Raw genomic sequence first — 20836 nt, 5'->3', positions numbered from 1 at the left:
ATAAGATTTGTTCACTATGCACCAGCTTCACTGACCTCCTTTGGACATGCACCAGCAATTCACATCCTTCTTGAAGTAGGGGGCTCAAAATTGAGCACAGTATTCAAGATGCAGCCTCACCAGTGCAGAGGACAGGCGCATGATCAATTTGTTACTACTGCTGGCTACACTATTCCTGACACAGGTCAGGATGCTGTTGGCCTTCTTGTCCACCTGAGCACACTGCTGGCTCATGTTCTGAGAGCTGTCAACCAGCATCCCAAGGTCCTTTTCTGCTGGGCAATTTTCTAGCCCCTCTGCCTCAAGCCTGTAGCATTGCACAGTGTTGGTGTGAGCCAAGCTCAGGACCTGGCACTTGGCTTTGTTAAACCTCATACAACTGACCATGCCCCATTGACCTGGACTGTGCACATCCCTTTGCAGCGCCTTCCTACCCTTGAGCAGATCAACACTCCCACCCAATCTAGTGTCATCTGCAGACTTACTGAGAGTGGTCTCAATTCCCTCATCCAGACCACTGATAAAGACATTAAAGAGAGCTGGCTCCAGTAGTGAGCCCTGGGGAACACCACTGGTGACCAGCCACCAACTGGATTTAACTGCATTCATCCACCACTCTTTGGGCCTGGCCATCCAGCCAGTTTCAACCCAGTGAAGTGTGCACCCATCCAATCCATGTGCAGCTAGTTTTTCCAAGAGGATGCTTTGGGAAACAGTGTTAAAAGCTTTACTAAAGTCCATCTAAAGAACATCCACAGCCTTTCCCTCAATCACTAAGCAGGTCACCTTTTTACAGAGGGAGATCAGGTTCTGTCCTTCATGAACCCATGCTGCCTAGGCCTGATCACCTGGCTGTCCTGCATACACTGCACAGTGGCACTCAAGATGATCTGCTCCATGATCTTTCCCAGGACCAAGGTCAGACTGATAGGTCTGTAATTCCCTAGGTCCTCCTTCCAGCCCTTCCTGTAGAAGAGTGTCACGTTTGCCAATCTCCAGTCCCCTGGCACCTCCCCAGTTAGTCAGGTGTGCTGGTAACTGATGCCTAACTAAACACACTGCTTTCCTTCTTCATAAAGGATAGCAATAAAACATTTGTAAAGCTGAGTAAATTAATTAATTCCTTGAAATGTTATTCCTCACTTAGAAGACACATTTTGCTGCTAGATGCAAAGAACTGATGCAGGGTGTGAGGGGAGAGGTGTACATGCACTGACTACGGCATCACCTCCAAGTATACAGCAGCGCGAGATAAAGCCCAGCAAGATCTCTGCAGATTTACTTTACAAAGCATTTCCCTTTATGACTAAGGCACAGCAGGTGGTTACCACAAATGGTCAGAGCAAGAGAAGAGGCAGCTGGTGGGGATGAGGAGAAATATAAGAAACCAGCTATCTTCACAAAACTGAGCATCTCAGACCTGCACAACCATCTTGGTGAAGGCCTTGCTTATTTTTCTCCTTATCTAGCTAAGGAACAGCTACACTGGCAAAGCACCTACAGACAAACAGAGCAGCATTTTGGCACAGCCATCTCCTGTGCTGATTCTTTACTTGCATTCAGATTCCACTGTCCTTCATTACTCTTTTGTTCTTCTCCACTGTGTGTAGTGAAATCAAACACCAAACCTCAAAATTCTCTACACGGTGCCTGCCATTGAATCATAGAATCAACCAGGTTGAGACCTCCAAACTGATCCAGTCCAACCTAGCACCCAGCCCTGTCCAATCAACCAGACCATGGCACTAAGTGCCTCATAGAATCATAGAATCAAGCAGGTTGGAAGAGACCTCTGAGACCATCCAGTCCAACCTAGCACCCAGCCCTAGCCAATCAACCAGACCATGGCACTAAGTGCCCCATCCAGGCTTGGCTTTAACACCTCCAGGGATGGCAACTCCACCACCTCCCTGGGCAGCCCATTCCAATGCCAATCACTCTCTCTGGGAAGAACTTCCTCCTAACATCCAACCTAGACCCCCCCTGGCACAGCTTGAAACTGTGTCCCCTTGTTCTATTGCTGGTTGCTTGGGAGAAGAGACTGATCCCACCTGGCTACAGCCTCCCTTCAGGTAGCTGTAGACAGCAGTGAGATCACCCCTGAGCCTCCTTTTCTCCAGGCTAAACACCTTTCTTACATGTCTGGTAAGTCAAAACAGAAACTGGTCAACAATTCTGATTTGGTCTTGTGTTAGCCACAGAATAGAAAGTGTTTTTAAACACATAACTTAATCCACTCTCTGTGTCAGTGGATACCGTCCTGCTTTCAACAAAAACACCATCAAGATCTCTTTGGGTCCCTTCCAATGCCCAACATCCTGTGATCTAGAAGGTGCTTAAGAATTTCACATTTCTTACTTGGAAAACAAAAGTTGGCCAAAAAGATTGAATTCCTGAGGCAAGAGAAATGATACTTGTGATTTTATTCAGCATGTGTCCAATACGATTTTCCATTCAGAATCCACATCTTCTTATACCACTCTAAACATTACCTCCAGCATTTATGGAGTCCCTTTAAAAAGTTTTGTTTGTTTGTTTGTTTTCTTCAATTTGATTACCAGAAAACTTAAATCTTAATGATTAAATAATAGGACATTTATATACATCAGTGGGTTTTTCTCAGATACTGGGCTCTAAGTACATACAATGCCTACTGAGTGAAAATAAAAATGGAAATTCCAGTCATGCAAATCCTCTTACAAACCAAGTTCCATTCGCCTTGAAAAGAAAAAACCAAACCACCTTACTTTTGTTACTGGCATATCATTTGAAAATTAAGCAGATAATGTTTGAATATTGCTTTGTCCACTTCCACTGTGTTTGTTTTGCCATTTTGGAGAACTGACAGGCCACAGGTTACTGCAGAAAGTACTGGCAGGGTTGTGGTTCTGCTCCCATCAAACACTCCGAGCCCTGGTGTGGATGCTTTCAAAAAGAACACCTAACCTTCAGCTAACTGCACTGGTTTATTTCTGAACAGCACATCACAATATCAGCATAGATAGCACATTGCAACTGATTGGGTAATTCCACTGAAGTTTTCAACACTAGGACCTTTTTCAGCATTTTAATTCTGGTTTCACTTATGAATTAAGGTCATATATAGAGCACAAATGAGGTCTAAATTTAGTCACAGCAGACCACAGTTCCACATAAAGACAAATCTTCGAGTTATGTTGACCTGCTAGGAGACAAAGATAAAACAGCACAGCAAACATGTACCTGCAATGCACTGCTTCCCTATTAAATATTAACTGTTTCATTTACATTTAAATGAACTGAGCAGGAACGGATAGACTTTCCAGCACTGCTGTGTGGTGCTGCTGTCATGGAAAGAAGCTGAAGACAATGTGGGCTGTATGGGGGGCAAATGACGTAATCTCAGCATCCACTCAAGTGACTTCAATGATGACCATTCTCCAGTATTGAAATGGAATCCTACACAGCTTGGGTTGTTTTTTTTTCCTTTCTTTTCTTTTTTAATCTCCCTCTGTAAACACATCTGTTCATAAATAACTTAGATGTCTTCTTGACATTCATGGTATGCAACTGAAGCTGAAGTAGAAAAGGATGGGCGGTGTACAGCACTGAGGAGATGTCACAGTACTTCTGTTCAGCATTTCTGTCAAGTGCAGGTTGCTAACATCAATCAGCCATCAGAGACGGGCGGGGTGACCCACCCATACTTTTCATGGGTCTTCACCAAACTCTTAAATGTTGCTTCTGCTTCCTTTCGACTGAATGACTTTTTTGACTTGCCAGCTTTTCTGCAGATACGGCCCTGCACCAAACAAACAGAAAGAAAACCTTCGTTAAGCATGGGAGCACACAGCTGCAAACCACAGCACAACTCTCCAACGCACCGCGCCACCAGACACTCACTCACAGGTACCAGAAAGCAGAGTTCCCAAACCAGGGTAGGCAAACACGTAACTGGAGAGGATTAAAACTGATGTGCAGTCCAGGAAAAAGAAAAAACAAAACCAAACCCAAGAATCTGCCAAGCCCTTTTTTTCCCATAGAGCCTCTGCACTGGCACACTGCCTGTGTGCAGCACCCGGGGCTGCTGCTGAGGCCGTGCCACAGGGCTTGCTCCTGCTCTGCTGCATGGGGACCCCTGTGAACAAGAGAAGGGATCTCTACCACCAAGCATTTGGGGTGCAGACCCTCATACCCATCCTGTGTGATCAGAGATGCAACCCTAACCAGACAGGCACTACGGGGAGCCACAGAAGCAGTGTCTTGGCTTCCCACCAGCTCCTGGGGATAGGTGGGTTTTGTAAGCGTCCCCCAGATCTCTTTTCAGTTGCAGAAGAAGAGGCTCCCTATCCCCTTCCCTGGTCCCGTAGGGCCAGTGGCTGTGGGTGGAGAAGGTGGCAGGCTGCTACAAGCAGTGCTGAGGTATCAGCCCAGGGCCAGAGACAGAAACAGGTTTTGAATCAATTTTGATGCTGCACCTGCAATACAGTTTGAGGTGTATCAGGGAGCCGACGACCTTGGAGAACCACAATAAAAGTAGGGTGCTTCACATCCTACCTTAAGTAAAGATTAGGAACAGCCTCTAATTCCCACCTTGATTTATTCACAGACAATTTATACTCATTTGATTTTCACAAAAGCAGGTCTTGATGCTTTTCCTTGCCTTTCTCCCTAGCCATCATTTACAGACTAACAATGTATTTCCCCTTGGCAGACTAAGCAGCAAGACACCTTTCCCATCCTCATACTAATTTGGCAATTAACATTTCCCAAAGAAAGTTTATCTGAATAGTTCTGGATTTAACCCAGCTAAGAAACTGTCTTAGAAAAGGGTCCTTTTCAGCTATGACAAAAGGAGTAATTAATTAAGTCTGGGTAACACAGCTTTAAAATCACATCAACTAATTATCTTACATACCCTGCAGGAGTATTTCTGCTGTTACAAAACACGTTTTGCATTTTCTTCCTAATCTGGTTTTGTTAGAAGGAACACTTAGAGAAATACAGAAAGAAGATAAAGCCAAGTGCAACAGAAGATTAAATCAGCACAGGAAATGTTTTCCTCAAAACCTCCCCAAACAACTAGTGTTGAAAATAAACTTACTCTACTATTTGATTTCTGGATTGGTTTCATTTGTTATCGCTTGTCTTACACACATTATTTTATCATTTAAGGCTTTGATACTGGTCTGAATTGCGTGCATAGCATCTAACACAGTATGATCCATTTCTTCCCCAGCTTCATCTAAGTATTCAAGCTAATCTGTACCTAGAAATAGGATCTTTTTGTTGAGAACAGCTATCACCTCATGCTCAGTGTCAGCTACATACTGCTCTCACACAGGGAAAGTAAGAATCTTTTGATGTTGCAAACTGCAGTGAGTATCATCACCTCATCTACAATGTTACTGGGAGACACAGCACACAAAATGAGCATGGTTCCACACACTTATTCTCCTATTTCTCTGTTATTAACGTATCAGATTGCTAAATCCAATTCTAAAATGCAATCTGGAACCATATCATAGAATCAACCAGGACAGAAGAGACCTCCAAGATCATCCAGTCCAATCTAGCACCCAGCCCTGTCCAATCCCCACAGTCTCTCCTAGCAACTAGATGGTTTATTATTTCCCCCCCATGTACTGATAAGGCATGTTTAATCAGGTCTCAGAAAATTTATATTGCACTGTGTCTCTAATTATTACCTATAGCTAAAGCAAAGCAGTATAGAAAATCATGCAGACACCTGCTGGTAATGTGCAGTGTGATTTAAAAGTGGGATCTTTTCCTGCAAGTGTGTAATTTCCCTTCTGAAGCCACGTTTCCACTCCTTTACTGGTCTTCCTCTTTAAGAATAATCCTTTTGAAGAAGAGAAAACTCATCAGGTTCTGGTTTTACAGTATCCTACAGATTTCTCCTTCTGGGAGTGTGATTGTTCTTTGCCCAGGAAACACAGATTTGAGTTACAGCTAAGCAATAATTAATGCTCATTCGTCTGTGTGCTAGAAGCTCCAGCCTCTGTTTAAGCAACAAAGCGTTGTGCTGTCCGTCCCTGTTGTTTTGCACAGTCAGTGGTCAGATGCCTGATTCCAGTAATGATGAGGGTTAACAAACTCCCTTCCTGCACTTCACAGGTGGGGCAAACTCTGTGTTGGCAAAAGAACAAGAAAATGTGGGGAGCTGACTACATTCTTGGAAGGCACCGCTAAGCGTCCACAGGGCTCAAGGTGCTGCCTTACAACAGCTTCTGTCGGTTTCGGCTTCTGTCAAAAGATGAGTTCCTCTACCCACCATCAAACGGGCAGGTGCTAGTCTAGGTAACAAAGAAACATTTTCTCCCAGTTTTCTGAGGAGCATCCTGGACTGCATTTCTGTGGAAAGAGGTGCAAGCAGAGTTAGAGAGGGCAAGGCCAGACAGGAGCGTGAAAGCTCTCCTTGCATCCTCCCACAGGTCCTCCACATCAAGAACCTGAGGTTTAACACAGCCACAGGTGTAAACCCAATCAAAGCAATGCAAATCATCCTTTATGACAGGTTATAAAGACGAGGCAGCTACAGTCAGGACAACAGGTCTATTTCCACATTTCCCCAAGTTTCACCATGCTAAAAAAACCCAGATATAAAAAAGCAGATTAACTTTAGGAACATTGAGTCAAAATCAAATTGAGTAAGATCAAGAGTTACAGGCTGATGAGTCTTTCCCCCCTGCTATTTATGCAGTTTCTTGACTTTGATATGTTTTCATGCTGATGAGCATGGACATCAACTCAGAGCTCCCACTTCTGAGTGCTTTAAGTATGGATCCCCAAAACACCTTTGGAAAGAGGATTATCTGCACTTCTTGGGTGGTAAAGTGGAATAGAGTGAAGATATATCATTACCCATGACTGCACCTGAAGTCAGTGGGCTAACCCTGCAAGCTAAACTCAGATCACCTCTGCTCAACCTAAGTGCTCCAGCTGTGAAATATCCTCCTCCCGCCAGTAATTTCAGAACACTTCAGTACCAGGTACATTTTAATGGAAATAATCCTGTCAAATTCACCAAAAAAAATTGACACAGACACTGACAGAAATTTTGACAAATTACTAATATTGTTTGGTTTTGTTTTTTTTTTTAATAGGCATATATGATGGAAATAAGCCCTACACTTAGAACCAACCAGGTTGGAAGAGACCTCAAGCTCATCCAGTCCAACCTAGCACCCAGCCCTAGCCAGTCAACTAGACCATGGCACTAAGTGCCCCAGCCAGGCTTGGCTTCAACACCTCCAAGGACAAAGATTCTACCACCTCCCTGGGCAGCCCATTCCAATGCCAATCACTCTCTGCCAACAACTTCCTCCTAACATCCAGCCTAGACCTCCCCTGGCACAACTTGAGACTGTGTCCCCTTGTTCTGTTGCTGCTTGCCTGGCAGAAGAGCCCAACCCCACCTGGCTACAGCCTCCCTTCAGGTAGTTTAGCTGTAGACAGCAATGAGGTCAGCCCTGAACCTCCTCTTCTCCAGGCTAAACAACCCCAGAAACACATCCAGACAGGCCTGGAAATTCCCCATAGAGGGAGACTCCACAATCTCTGGGGAGCCTGCTCCAGGATCACTGATTTTAACAACACACTGAAAATCATGAAGCCGATAAGAAGACATTTTCCAAGGACAGACTCTGCACATGCTCAAAACAGGCAAGTAACAACCACATGTGGCTGAGAACGGGCACACACGCTGCACCCTGGGCACACACGCTGCACCTCGGGCACACACGCTGCACCTCAGTTTAACTTGAAGCTGGAATGGGGTAAATCAGACCCACACCTTGGTTGTAATTCAGCACAAATAGCCCATGTCTTAAATGTGCTGCCTTCTTATGTGTTTCATGCAGACCAAGAGGAATCATGTGAGTGTCTTAAGAGTGGTGCTTCCTTACACGTTTTGTGCAAACTGCTTTTCATCAAAGCACACCTGTTTCTCCACAGGTATGCTCTTCCACAGTGCTGCTTTCACTAATGGCCAGGGTAGGTGACAGTACTATATCCTTCCTGTGCAGTTCACCCTGCAGCTTCAAGGACTGACTCAATTACCACTGTTTCCAGACAGAGTTAAAGACCATCGTTTTGGAGTGCTCGGTACCCAGTAGAAATGACCCTGTGGTGTGTGACTCAGGCCAGCTGAAAGCCTCATGCTTTTCAAAGAGATGATGACATTTAACAGAAACGTGGTACTCCATTTACAAGTGAGACATTTAACTTAAGACATATTTTGAAGCATTCAGACAGCATAATCACTGCAACTCCTGAAGATGTCTCTGTTTAACTACGGAGTAATTGTGCCTGGCAATCCTTCCATTCTTCCATCCTCCCATCTCACTTCATGCCTAGTGTCAGTGTTACCTTTTCTGGTAGATACAGAGGAGATAATCTGTAAACTGGCAACTGCAAGTGAAGGTATGAACTTGTCAAGGAAAAGAAGAGATCTTCACTGACTCATCAGCACAAAGAAGCCCAGATAGCAAACCCAAACGCAGCCAGTATTGCATTACTTAGCCAACAACCTGCTTTGCAAGAACAGATGCCCACCTGGGTGACACACCTCACATCAAGCCTGGCAATAAGAGTCCTGTGATAGGAAGACCAGAATTACTGTGGAGCTACAAATCTTCCATCTCAAAGTCTCCAGTCATGCATGGAAATCCCTGGGCACATGTAGGTGCTAGGAAAACCACATATTTTCAACACTAAGCTGTACAAGGAAAAGCAAATCTTCCTCACAGCAGGAAGTGAGTCATTCAGGTTACTTCTCCAGGGGGACACAACATCACCCATCAGGACTAGGATTTCTACACCTCTTCACCACACTAACTGACAAAATAACCTACATGTAACACAGTTCTTTGAATCACTTCCCCAAAGAAAATGACTTCTTTTACAATTCAGGGAAGCAGAATCTTGCCCTTTTGAGCAAAATCAATTTTCCTATGATTCAAAGTGGCAATTATTTTAAACTCTTACTTAGGAGATTGGTTGAGCATTGCCAGGAAGAATTAGTTCTACTTGCCATAAAAGCATGTTTAAAAATAAGCAGTTTGTTTCAATTTAGGGATTTAGCTTTTTTTAATGACTATTTTAACACTAAGGATAATAGCTGAAAGCAGGTTAAAATTGTCCATTTTTATGCTGTGAGGAAGGGAGATTATATTTCCCCTGGTTTTTAAAAGAATTAAACCAGCCTCCTACTAAGGTGAGTTGGAATCTCTATGTCTTCATTCCTCTCAGTAGAATACATTTACATAATGAAAGTGGATAGCCAGAACAGCAATATATCAGAGCACAAATAAACAATATTTTTCCACCCCACTCATCAATTCCAGCATCTCAACATAGCAAATACACAGGCTCCCACTTCAGCTTGAAAATCCTGTCTTTCTCAGCTGCAAAAGGAGACTTAGAAGGTCAATACATCTCATTATCCTCTGTAGCTGAACAATATTCTGTTACCTCTTTGGCCCAGTATTCATACCTGCTCATCAGGGAAGAGCCCCATAATACATTCTTTGTCTCCTGGGGCATCTTTGTAAATGAGTTCCTGTGTTTTTCAACCATGGACCTCATCTTGAATACTGCATTCAGTTTTGGGCTCCCCAGTTTAAAAGGGACAGGGATCTGCTGGAGAAAGTCTAGCAGAGGGCTATGAGGATGATGAGGGGACTGGAGCACTGCCTGATGAGGAGAGGCTGAGGGACTTGGGGCTGCTTAGTCTGGAGAAGGGAAGACTGAGAGGGGATTTAATAAACGTTTAGAAACATCTGAGGGCTGGGGGGCAGGAGGGAGAGGACAGGCTCTGCTCACTGCTCTCTGGGATAGGACAAGGAGCAATGGGTGGAAGTTGCAGCACAGGAGGTTCCAGCTCAACACAGGGGGAACTTCTTTACTGTAAGGGTCCCAGAGCACTGGCACAGGCTCCCCAGAGAGGCTGTGGAATCTCCTTCTCCAGAGAGTTTCAAGGCCTGTCTGGATGCATTCCTGTGTAATCTGTGGTCCTGCTCTGGCAGGGGGGCTGGCCTCGATGATCTTGGGTCTGTTCCAATCCCTAACATCTTGTGAGCCTGTGATCCTGTGGACCTAAAGCAACATTTCTTCGCCTGGTGATAACTGGCATCATTTGCTCAGGCAACTAAGAGAAAGCAAAAAAGCAAGCCAGCTTTATAAGCATCTAATACAATGCAATGGCATAAAATAATTCCAAGACATAACTGCATTCTCTCTATACATTTCTGCAGCCTTTAAGATTAGCCAATTTTCATGGCTACAGTCCCCAAACCCAGCATCTGGAGTATAAAATCCCATGGGTTTGCAATTAACTCCTGCTACACATTATTTAAAAGACCTGGATTCCACAGAGCCTCTGGACACCAAGCAAGTCCCATCTGCTATAGAATCATAGAATCACTCAGGTTGGAAGAGACCTCCAAGCTCATCCAGTACAACCTAGCACCCAGCCCTATCCAATCAACCAGACCATGGCACTATCTGCTCACTCATACTTTTGTTTAAAAGGACACAAGAGGAAGCAACTTAATACTATCATTAACAGCTACCTTCTGTGTAAGTTTTTTTTCTTAATTAATAAACCCATTTTTCCTTTTTTCAACCTGGCAGAAGTCAGATGAGACACTTGTATTTTATAAATGGAAAATATAAATCAACCCCAGAGGCATATCACAGACACACCTCGAGGCAAACTAATAGGATTCAACTGAGGTATTTCTAAAGTTGCAGTTATGAGGGATCAAAGTACCCTATTTGAACTCAGGGAATTTTCCAATAGGAAATGAAGCCTTAACTACAAACTATATTTTAATTTTTATTAAAAACATTATTCAGAAGCCCACCATAGCAAGAGTAGCTGTAGCTAGGGGTTCCCTGTTCCTATTTCAGTATGTCCTGACAACATTTTAATGCTCCTTCTAGTCACTGACAGAATAAAGGAGCATCTTCCTCAAGAATAGTTGTAACCAGGGGTTCCCCATTCCTATTTTAGTATGTCCTGACAACTTTTTTATGCTCCTTCTAGTCACTGATAGAATAAAGGAGTACCTTCCTCAAAAATGCTTGTAACTACAGGTTCCCTGTTCCTATGTAATATGACCTGGAAAAAAATTTATGCTCCTTCTAGTCACTGATAGAATAAAGGAGCACCTTCCTCAAAATAAAGATCTTTTTGCATGGCAATCTGCAGAGTCATGCAGTTACCTGACAGCTGCCTTTGGCTGGCAGCCCTGTCCCCAGACTCAACGGAGAGAACAAGGGACCAGGAAAAAGGAGGACAAGGCAGCTCCTGGTTAGCACTACTGCAAGCTTAAGCTCCAAGTCTTCAAGACATCAGGTGCAGTTGTGTTAGTTGCTAGTTCTGATGCACACTAGCATACATGGCTCTGTTCTCTTCTAGAATTCTCTCAAGCAGTGTCCCCAGCGAAACAACATGCCTAGCAGAAAATCACCTTCACCCTTTTGAACAAAGCCTGCTCCTTTTCATGTGGCACTGCAGCATCCACCACGTTTTTAAACAAGAGAGATGACTCCTCCCCGAGACAGATGCTGGCCTCAGCCTTGTGCATTACTCAGGGAAAGCCATGACGAACCTCTCACTGTTTTAGCACTCTGCTACTACTGGCATTGTTCCCCCTTCCTTTCTTCGGTTATTAATCCTATCATGACAATGACACTGTTATCAGGAAGCAGAGACTAATGGATTCATTTTAAATTCTCTCCCTGAAATTATCAACAAAGCCTTTAGAGGAGTGCTGCTAAGGAGTAACACTCAGCAAGCCAGTTCCACAGCCTGGAGAGACAGAAACGAGAGGTTCTGCCTGGACAGGGATGTCAAACACTTGCCACCAGGTCACATTTGAATGATTTTGTTAGCATCACCCCACCTTTTTGGCTGGCACTCCAGCCCCACAGTGGCTCACAGCTACCATTTCACTGGTTTGGCAGAGCCAAGCTTTCACCTATGATGCCAAGGGCCAGCAGGAAGCAAGCAGAGTCATCTCCTTAACACAAAGGCTACAGTTGAGTTCAGGACAGCAACAAGCATTTTAAAATAACATTCTGGACCCCAGATGGAGAAACAGCCTTAGGCCTTTGATGTACTGAGAATTCCTCTCAAGATACTGACTAGAACTGTGTAATTGATTTTCTCAGCCGAATAGCTGAAGCAAGCAATGAATCAACCCCCAACTTGTTAATTAACTTTTTCCCCCCCTTCAATTGTTTCATTCAAACAGAAATTGTTTCTCTTCCATTTTTATCCAGACAAAAAGTATCTGAAGTTGCAGTTCCAGATTGGCAGTAAGAAGGAAGGGCACGTATCCCTTTCAAGCACGGTCGCCTGAGGTGTATGGCTCCTGCTAGGTGAAACCTGGGGAAACAGCCATCCTGAGGGACTATTCCAGCCCTTGGGAACAGGTGTGGGAATCCAGAGGCAGGTTTCCCTGCTTACAATGGCAGTGCTGAAAGTAACGGAAATGTACTACTTCTTCACTTCTGTACTGCACACTTAGGTCTCCTCACAGGCAAAACACACGAGTGAAATGCTTCACCTGTGACATGTCACAACAACTCTAAACTCTTCTTTTGGCCTGTGGAAAAAATAACAAATATCTGAATTTGTCAAGAATCCTGACTGCTCCCCCCCAGCCTATTTCCAGTGGTAGCTTAACTTGCTTTTTGACCACCTAAAAACCCTGAAAAGATGGTATTGACTCATAGACTGCTATTAGTTCTGACTGAAAAAACAGGCCAAGAAGCACTGCATTTCTCTCCAGAGACCCAGCAGAAAACAGCAGGATGACATTTAGCTCAGCAAAACGGAACTGATGAGAAACGCTGAATGAAATCAGCCACCTCAGTTTTATCACACGGGGTGCCAAAAGGAGGACTGCACGCTGGCGGGGAGCTCGCTCCTGCCTACGCCAGCGCCCACGCCAGCAAGGCGTGCTTTCGGCTGCGCCACCAGCCCGAGTGCTCACAAGGATTTCATGCTACGTGACGGTGCTGCTAACTGATGACACTGCTCTGGAAGGTCCCATCCACCTGCAGCGCCTCATCTCCCACTCTGCCTCACGGCTGCCGCCATTTGCTCACGCAGAGTTGCTCTGACGCAGCGTAGCATGGACCTCGCCGCTCCAGCCTCTCTGATTAACAGCAAGCGTGGTGAAGAGTTCATTGTGTTGCAGGGTGCAAGCTGCTTGCAGAAATGACACAATTAACCTGGTGTAAGCCATGGCTGTTTTCTCAATAGGGCTCCTTGCAGGCATGGAGACTACCCATAGTAGGGCAAGAGTTACCCAAAACCAGCCCTGCAGCTCTGGGAAATGCAGGGCCTCAGCTCTCAATGTTTCCATGGCTCCATTTTAATTAAGACAAAAAAGCCCACCCAAAACCCAACTATCTAAGGTAGATTACCTGTAAACTGAAAGACTAAATGAGGATAGGGGAGAGCCCATCATATTTTGAGCCCTATTATGCAATGGAGTAGAAATTACATAACAAGGGGAGTGTGATTACAGAAACGTGGCTCCCACGACACAGAGCCCAGCTCCGATGACAGGCTGGCAACTCACCACAGGCTACACACCTCTGTAACCTAGAAATTACATTTATTGTCAGCATTACCTATTAATCTCTCCACTTGGAATGAACCATCCGAGATGCTGAAATATGCATGTTACACCTACTTAACTACTACATGACTGGCAGCAATTTATTTCTGCCTTCTCTTCCCTACTCCATGCTTGTTCTCATTTTTTGTGCTTAACTTTGTAACCCTCTGAAAGAATGTTACTGGGACCCTTGCACAGAATGTTACTGGGACCCCTGCACAGAATGCTACTGGGACCCCTGCACAGAATGCTACTGGGACCCCTGCACAGAATGCTACTGGGACCCCTGCACAGAATGCTACTGGGACCCCTGCACAGAATGCTACTGGGACCCCTGCACAGAATGTTACTGGGACCCCTGCACAGAATGCTACTGGGACCCTTGCACAGAATGCTACTGGGACCCCTGCACAGAATGCTACTGGGACCCCTGCACAGAATGCTACTGGGACCCCTGCACAGAATGCTACTGGGACCCCTGCACAGAATGCTACTGGGACCCCTGCACAGAATGCTACTGGGACCCCTGCACAGAATGCTACTGGGACCCCTGCACAGAATGCTACTGGGACCCTTGCACAGAATGCTACTGGGACCCCTGCACAGAATGCTACTGGGACCCTTGCACAGAATGCTACTGGGACCCTTGCACAGAATGCTACTGAACGCCTGTGTTTTAAATGTGTTTACTAAGTATGTAGATATAAACACAAATTACTACTGCTTGCTGGAAATCTAAGTGGCCTAGAGAACTGTCAGATTATACAGCTGAGTACCTATTATTCACAAAACAACGTAGTGCTTTTCTTCACTGAGTCGTTTTACAATCCCAGTGAATAATAATTTCAAACACTTTTACATTCAATGTTGAAAAGTTGCTGAATTGTAAAAAAAGACAGAATTTACCATTGCCCTTTTAAATCTTGCTTAAAATAATGAGAATTATGATCTCCATCAAAAGAGAGAGGTTAATAAAAGTGAGGCATGGTAAGAGTAACTACAGAACTTTAACATATGCCAAGCTCAGTGTAAATTAAAGCTCTTTTTTTTTCCCTTCTGGTTTTTTATATCTCAAGGTGACCTAGGAAACTTGAACTCTTCAAACAACAGCAGAGGAAAACGCTGTCTGACTAAAAAAAAGAAGCAGTAGACTCCAAACAAGCAGTAAAAGGAGGGAAAGTCACTCACAAAAGAGTCTATTAAATAATCAAAATTAATTTTCAGTCTTAAGAGAAATCAAGCTTTTACTTCTGCTCATGCAAGAAGTTCCACACAGGCAAACAGGAGTAATCTCTTTCTTAAGCAAATGAACAACAAAAAACCCCACGCTATTTAATCCTTCTCCCCCTTTTTGTCAAGATACGAATTTAACAAGTCATTTGGCATCATTTACTGACAGTGTGCAGCCACACATGTCCCCTAGGTTCAAGGGCATTCATGAAGTGAACAAGAAAATCACCCACTGACAGTCATGTGTGTATTATCCACTACAATAACCACGACGGAGGACTGGCTACGAGTTTCACCATCGATATTCACCCATTTAACTGACACCAGGTTATTAAATACTTCTAAGAATATTCTGCAGGGGAAAAAAAAGAAGGCATAAAGTGCACTGATTCCCCTCAGACGAGATCCTCTGCCGGGGGAACCAGGCACCTCCCCAGGAGAGCTGGCAGCAAACACTTAAGGGCTCCAAGAGCAGCACGCATCCGAAATTACTGATTCCGTTCAAAGCGGTGAGAATTTAAACTGGCACAACTTCGCCGGCAGCTCAGGCAGCGACTCCAGGCGTGACCTCGTGCCACAACTGTGCCCTGTGTGCCAAGCCCCTGACCTCGGATAAACATCTTGTCCCCCGAGGGATGCTATGCAGGACAGCAGCAGACAAAGACCTGGGGGCAGCAGCTAGTGTTGCGCCCTACGCCAGCGGCAGCACTTCACGCAGGAGACCAGCAAGCATGGCCGATGAAAGGCAGGAGGCAGTGGACTCGAATCCCAAACCCCACTGAGGCATGAAAGAGTCCCTTCTGCTTTGGAGTGATGGAGGTGCCCCTCAGGGGCAAACGGGCACATCTTGGTTGCCACACGAAGTCTGCCAAGTATAAGGACAAAAGGCATGCAGGACAGGATGGCTGTGCTCCTTGCCTCTCCAAGCTGCCCCCCCATACCTCTGCTGCATCTGAGAAGGGACCTCAGAACAAAACACGTGTGTCTCTGCCTCCTTCCCACCTACGACGCCAGGTCCCTGGGGGAGCCCTGTCACCCAGGCCTGGCCAAGGTCAGTGACAGCCGGGGCTTGACTCACTGTCCTCTGGGGTCCTCATCCAAACATGCGCACAGATACCCCCCCCCGCCCCACCGCCCGCACACAGAGCCGGAGTCCACGGAACCCCTACCTGCCCCTTGACCAAGCTGGCTGCAAACTGCCTCATGACTGCCTCTACGGTGTAGGCGCTGGACCAGCCGCGAGGGGTAAGCAGCTCCATGCAGATGGCTCCACCGTCGAGAACGTAGCCGTTCTCCAGGCGGGGGCTGAGCACCCTCATGAAGGGCGGCGAGAAGGGGAAGTTGTCGGGGAAGGTGAGGTTGAGCAGGATGTACTCCGTGTTGGTCTCCTTCATGTCCTGCCACAGCACCGAGTCCTTGTCCACCTGGTGCAGCTTCACGTTCCAGTCGAACAGGCTCTCGTCCACCAGCTCCACCGAGATGAAGCGGTCGCTGAGCCGCGCGATGTCCTGCAGCTCCTTCATCAGCCGCCGGGTCCGCACCTGCGTGCAGTGCTGCTGCCGGCCCGCGGGCGCCAGCGGCCCAGACCCCGACGGCAGCGGCACCAGCGGAGCCGGCCCTGATCCGCACCCGGGCCGCTGCGCCGCCTCCTTACCGGCGCCGGGTTCCCTGGGCGCCTCCCGCGGCTTCTCCCTGCCGCTGCTTGAGCGCGGCTGTGAGGGCTGCTTGGCGAGCTCCGGCGCCTTCTTGTTCTTGTGGCCCCCGGGACTGCTCTCACTGCTGCTGCTGCAGCCGCCGCCGCCGCCTCCGGGAGGGCCTTGCGGCTGCGGCTTGTTGCTGCTGTTCTTCTGGTTGCCCCTGCCTCTGAACGAGGAGCCCTGTTGGCTGCTGCTGCTGCGGTGGTGGTGGTGCTTGGGGTCCTCGGTGTCCCGGTTGTGCAGGCGAATCAGCCCGATTTTCCGCAGCAGAGTAGCCATGTTGTGCGCGGCTCTGCTCTCCCTCTCCCCTTTATGGGTCGGTGGGGTTTCGGTATTGTTACTAATTTACAGCCTTGATGGGCGGAATTGCTGGTGGCGGGCAGGGGGGGGCAGCGCTGGGCGGGCGGCGAGGCCCTTCACCCGCCGGTCTGGGCGCACGGGGTGCAGACGGCACGGAGAGAAAGGCGGCGGCGCTGCCGCGACGAGGATGTGCGGCCGCCGCTCAAACGCCTCCCCTCTCTAGGGCTGCTGCGGGCAGCATTGCAGCACTGGTGCCGTTCCCGGAGACATCACGGCCCCGCTGCCGTGACCATGATCCCATGAAAAGCGAAAAGAAAGAAAAACAATAAAAAGAGACTGAATAAAACTCGAAACGACCCGCAAGGGCAAGAGCCCCCCCTTCGCCACGGCGCACAGCAGGGGAAATCGCCTGCGCCGCAGATGGCTTCCCCCAGCACCTTCGGCTCGCACCCGGCCGAGCCAATCCCCTGCGGCTTCTCCGCGGGCCGGTCCCCGCGCAGCGCCGGGCGCCTCCCCCTAGGGAGGTGGAGAGAGGGCCGGCGCCGGTAGCCGCTGCCTCCGCAGTCTTCCCGCAGCGGCGGAGCGCGCTCCGGCCCTTTGTTCGGCGCCGCCCGCAGAAGGGGCAGCGCAGCTTCGGCAGGAGAAGCCCTGCCGCAGCCCCCCCCCCCGCCCGCCCCGCCGCGTCGCGCACCCCGCGCTGCCTACGCGCCTGGCGGCGCCGCTGCTGCGGGCCTCGGCGGGGCGGGCCGGTGGGCAGCAGGCTGCGGGGGCCAGTCCCACAGCGCCGCCGCCCGACCGCTCCACCTGGCGCTGCGGCAGCACAGGCGAGCTTGGCCCTGCCACAGAAAGCGGGCCGGGGGCGGCGACAGCGCGGGGGCGGCGGCCGCTGGTGGAGGGCTGGGGCGCTGGCAGCCAGCACCCCGTGGAAGAGGCACTGGCGTGTGGGCAGGTATCGCATCGGTGCGTGTGTGCATGCGTGTGTCATTGCTGGCATGGCTACAGAATTCCGTTGGCGTATTTGGAGTGTAGTGCACGTGGGTATTACAGCGTTATCAAATGCAGATGTGTAAAAGTGTATGATCGCGCCAGGACGTCATTGCATTTAAATTTATCTGTGTCTGTTTCTGTATTTAAAGACATCTAGTGACATGAGCAGTAGGACTGAACGCACCCGCAGCCAGTTTGCCAACAACACCAAGCAAATGTCATGCAGTTGACATGCTGGACAAAAGAGCTGCCATTCAGAGGGGCTTCGGCAGGCTGGAGAGGTGGGCCCATGCCAAACCCATGAAGTTCAACAAGGCCAAGTGCAAAGTTCTGCACCTGGGTCAGGGAAATACCAACCACAAATACAGGCTGAGTGATGGTGACTTGGGGGAGATGTTGATGAGAAGCTCCACATGACTTAACAACGTGCACTTGCAACCCAGAGACCCCACCTGGAGTACCCAGCATAAGAAAGACACGCTCTTCTGAAGCAGGTCCAGAGGAGTGTCATGAAGATGATACCCATCTGGAGCACCTCTTCTAGGAAGACAGGCTTTAGAGAGTAGAGGTTGTTCATCCCAGAGAAGAGAATGCTCTAGGGAGACCTTAGAGCAACCTTCCAGTACTTAAAAGAGGAAAGATGAGGAGTCCAGAGAACTAGTCTTAGAAGGAGCAGCTGAGGAAACTGGGGGGAGAGAGACCTTATTTCTCTCTACAGCTACCTGAAAGGAGGTTGTAGTGAGGTATGGGCTGGTCACTCTGCGATGAGATAATAAGATGAGAGGAAATGGCCTGAAATTGTGCCAGGGGAGATTGAGATTACATAGTAGGAAAAAAACTTTTTTACTGAAAGAGTTGGCCAGGCACTGGAACAGAGTGCCCAGGGAAGTGGCAGAGTCATCGTCCCTGAAGGTGTTCAAGAAACAGGGACATGGCACTTCAGGATATGGTACAGCCGTGGTGGTGATAGGTTGGTTGTTGGACTCAGTGATCTTGGAGGTCTTTTCCAACCAAAAAATTATATGGTTCTATGGTTCTTTCTTTGGGACTGTACTGTTAAAACTGAGGGGTAGTGGTTTCAGACTGAAAGAGATTTACATTAGATATTAGAAACAAATTCTTTGCTGTAAGTATCATGAGGCACTGGAACAAGTTGCCTAGAGAAGTGGTGGATTCCCCCTTCCTGGAAGTGTTTAGGGTAGGGTTGAATAGTACTTTAAGCCACCTGATGTATTGGAAGGTGTCTCTGTCCATGATGAGGAGATTGGAACAGTTTGATCTTTAAGGTCCCTCCTAATCCAAACCGAATGATTCCCTTATACTTACTTACTGTACATACTTCTGCCCACCTGGACACCTGAATTGCAGGTATAAAGCATATAAATGCAAAATCTGATATGTAAACATGCTTGAAACATTAGATATAAATACACATGTATGTATATAAATACATATGTATGCATATATCTGTGTTAGTATTTCTGCATTTTTTGTGTTGGGAACGATAGGACAATCCCAAGGTTGCTTCCCCAGCACAGAATGAGGGGGGGTAGGCAAACATGTCTGGGCATGGACAAGCCCATGTTTGCCCCATCAGGCCTACCACCACAAGTGGGGAGAACCATCCAAAGGCAGAGACAGTGCAAAACCAAGAGCTGTGCAAAAAGGTAGAAGCCGTCCAAAAGCGGGGTTAGGGTTCCTCTTCTACTGTCCTTCCCTCTATAGCCCTCCTTGCCTGAGCAAACGAGGAACTTTGAGTTTATAGGATAAGGGAAAGTATGGCCATGCCTTTCAATAGAAGCCTTCTGGAGTGCCAGACGCAGTACCTGAGCTGTTGATGGCCCATCCACAGAGCCTGGAAATTACAGGAGTGCAGACAAACTGCATGCAAACATTTCATGGTGCATGATGCTTCCAGGAAACAAGTAATCTGTACTTTGATGTAATAAGTCAGGCAGGACTCACAGAAAAACAAACTAAGGCACAAAAGGAAATTTGTGTTTCACTTGTTGGCAGATAGAGCAAGGCACAGAGAAACGTGATGGGACAAATCTGGAGGCTGCTCCTGCACTGAAGTAAAAGCTTGAAGTCACAAAAACTTCACCTGCAGCCTCACCTGGCACAAAAGCTTCATCTGGCAGATGGCCATGCAGAGCAAGGTATTCAGTGGTTGTCCCTGGTTGAATGTCTTCACAAGATGGTGGGGCACATATGCTGAACAGAACCAGAATGCCAATTAGCAACTTGAGCCATTGCGTTGGCTACATTAATGTTTTAAACTGAAATGGTGTTCCTATGACACCTGGCAGAAGGAGCCATAAAATTTAACATGAGGAACGTGTCTGATACAACTGCTGAAGTATCTGTCCAGTGGTGAAGCCACAAAAAAGAGCAAGGTTTGGGGTTTGTTTGGGGTTTGGTTTTTTTTTGGTCTTTTTTGCTTGTCTGTTTTGAATTTCAAGCCTTAAGTGCCAGGTAAACATTCCAGTCTGCCTTCACAGGAAATAAGTCCAAGTTCAGTCGTTATCTTGTTTTACAAAGGTGTGTGTGTGTCTGTTTAAGTGTGCATATGCTTATCTGTCTGTCAGAATTCAAACAAAATCCTGGGCAATAATGCCTTGGTGATTAAAATAATAATAATAATGGCCATGAAGTGAAGTACTGTCAAAAAATCCTATTTAAAAAGTAATGTTCTCTAGCAATCTTAGTGCCTCACATGCTCTGCTGACAAATTAGATTGAGAAATTAGCACATTACTGTATGTCTCAAACATTGCACTGGACTGAGAGATTTATAGGCATGTTTCTTCCTGTCCAGTTATTTGAAAAGAGCAAGGTCTCTGCAAAAGGAGGCCAGAACCAAGCAGCCTCTCTGTGGCCTTGTGCTATTGTTTTGTGAAATGGTACAAGATTAATGTTGGAGGTGACGAAAGAGCTGTTTCAGCAATCTGGAAGGTGAAATAGGTGTATCCAGCTAAATGGT

General features: G+C 47.1%; 1 protein-coding gene across 1 annotated transcript; it reads right to left on the bottom strand.

The window, feature by feature from the left end:
- Positions 1 to 2404: 2404 nt before the first annotated feature.
- Positions 2405 to 17463, bottom strand: UBE2QL1 (ubiquitin conjugating enzyme E2 QL1). Its single transcript, XM_064161220.1, has 2 exons — positions 16040 to 17463; positions 2405 to 3781 (listed from the first exon to the last, which is right to left on the bottom strand). The coding sequence occupies exons 1-2, from the start codon at positions 16844 to 16846 to the stop codon at positions 3650 to 3652; spliced, it is 939 nt and encodes a 312-aa protein (XP_064017290.1). The 5' UTR covers positions 16847 to 17463; the 3' UTR covers positions 2405 to 3649.
- Between the last annotated feature and the right edge of the window lie 3373 nt (positions 17464 to 20836).

Source organism: Pogoniulus pusillus, chromosome 21, assembly GCF_015220805.1.
Source record: "Pogoniulus pusillus isolate bPogPus1 chromosome 21, bPogPus1.pri, whole genome shotgun sequence".
Lineage (NCBI taxonomy): Eukaryota > Metazoa > Chordata > Aves > Piciformes > Lybiidae > Pogoniulus > Pogoniulus pusillus.
This window is presented reverse-complemented; position numbering and strand designations above follow the sequence as displayed.

What these genes read in the sequence shown, in the direction of transcription:
- UBE2QL1 (XM_064161220.1), bottom strand. Translation starts at nt 16,846, where the DNA reads ATGGCTACTCTGCTGCGGAAAATCGGGCTGATTCGCCTGCACAACCGG. An exon ending in CCAGCTTGGTCAAGGGGCAG is followed by an intron (nt 3,782 to 16,039) that starts GTAGGGGTTCCG and finishes TGTTTGGTGCAG; the next exon opens with GGCCGTATCTGCAGAAAAGC.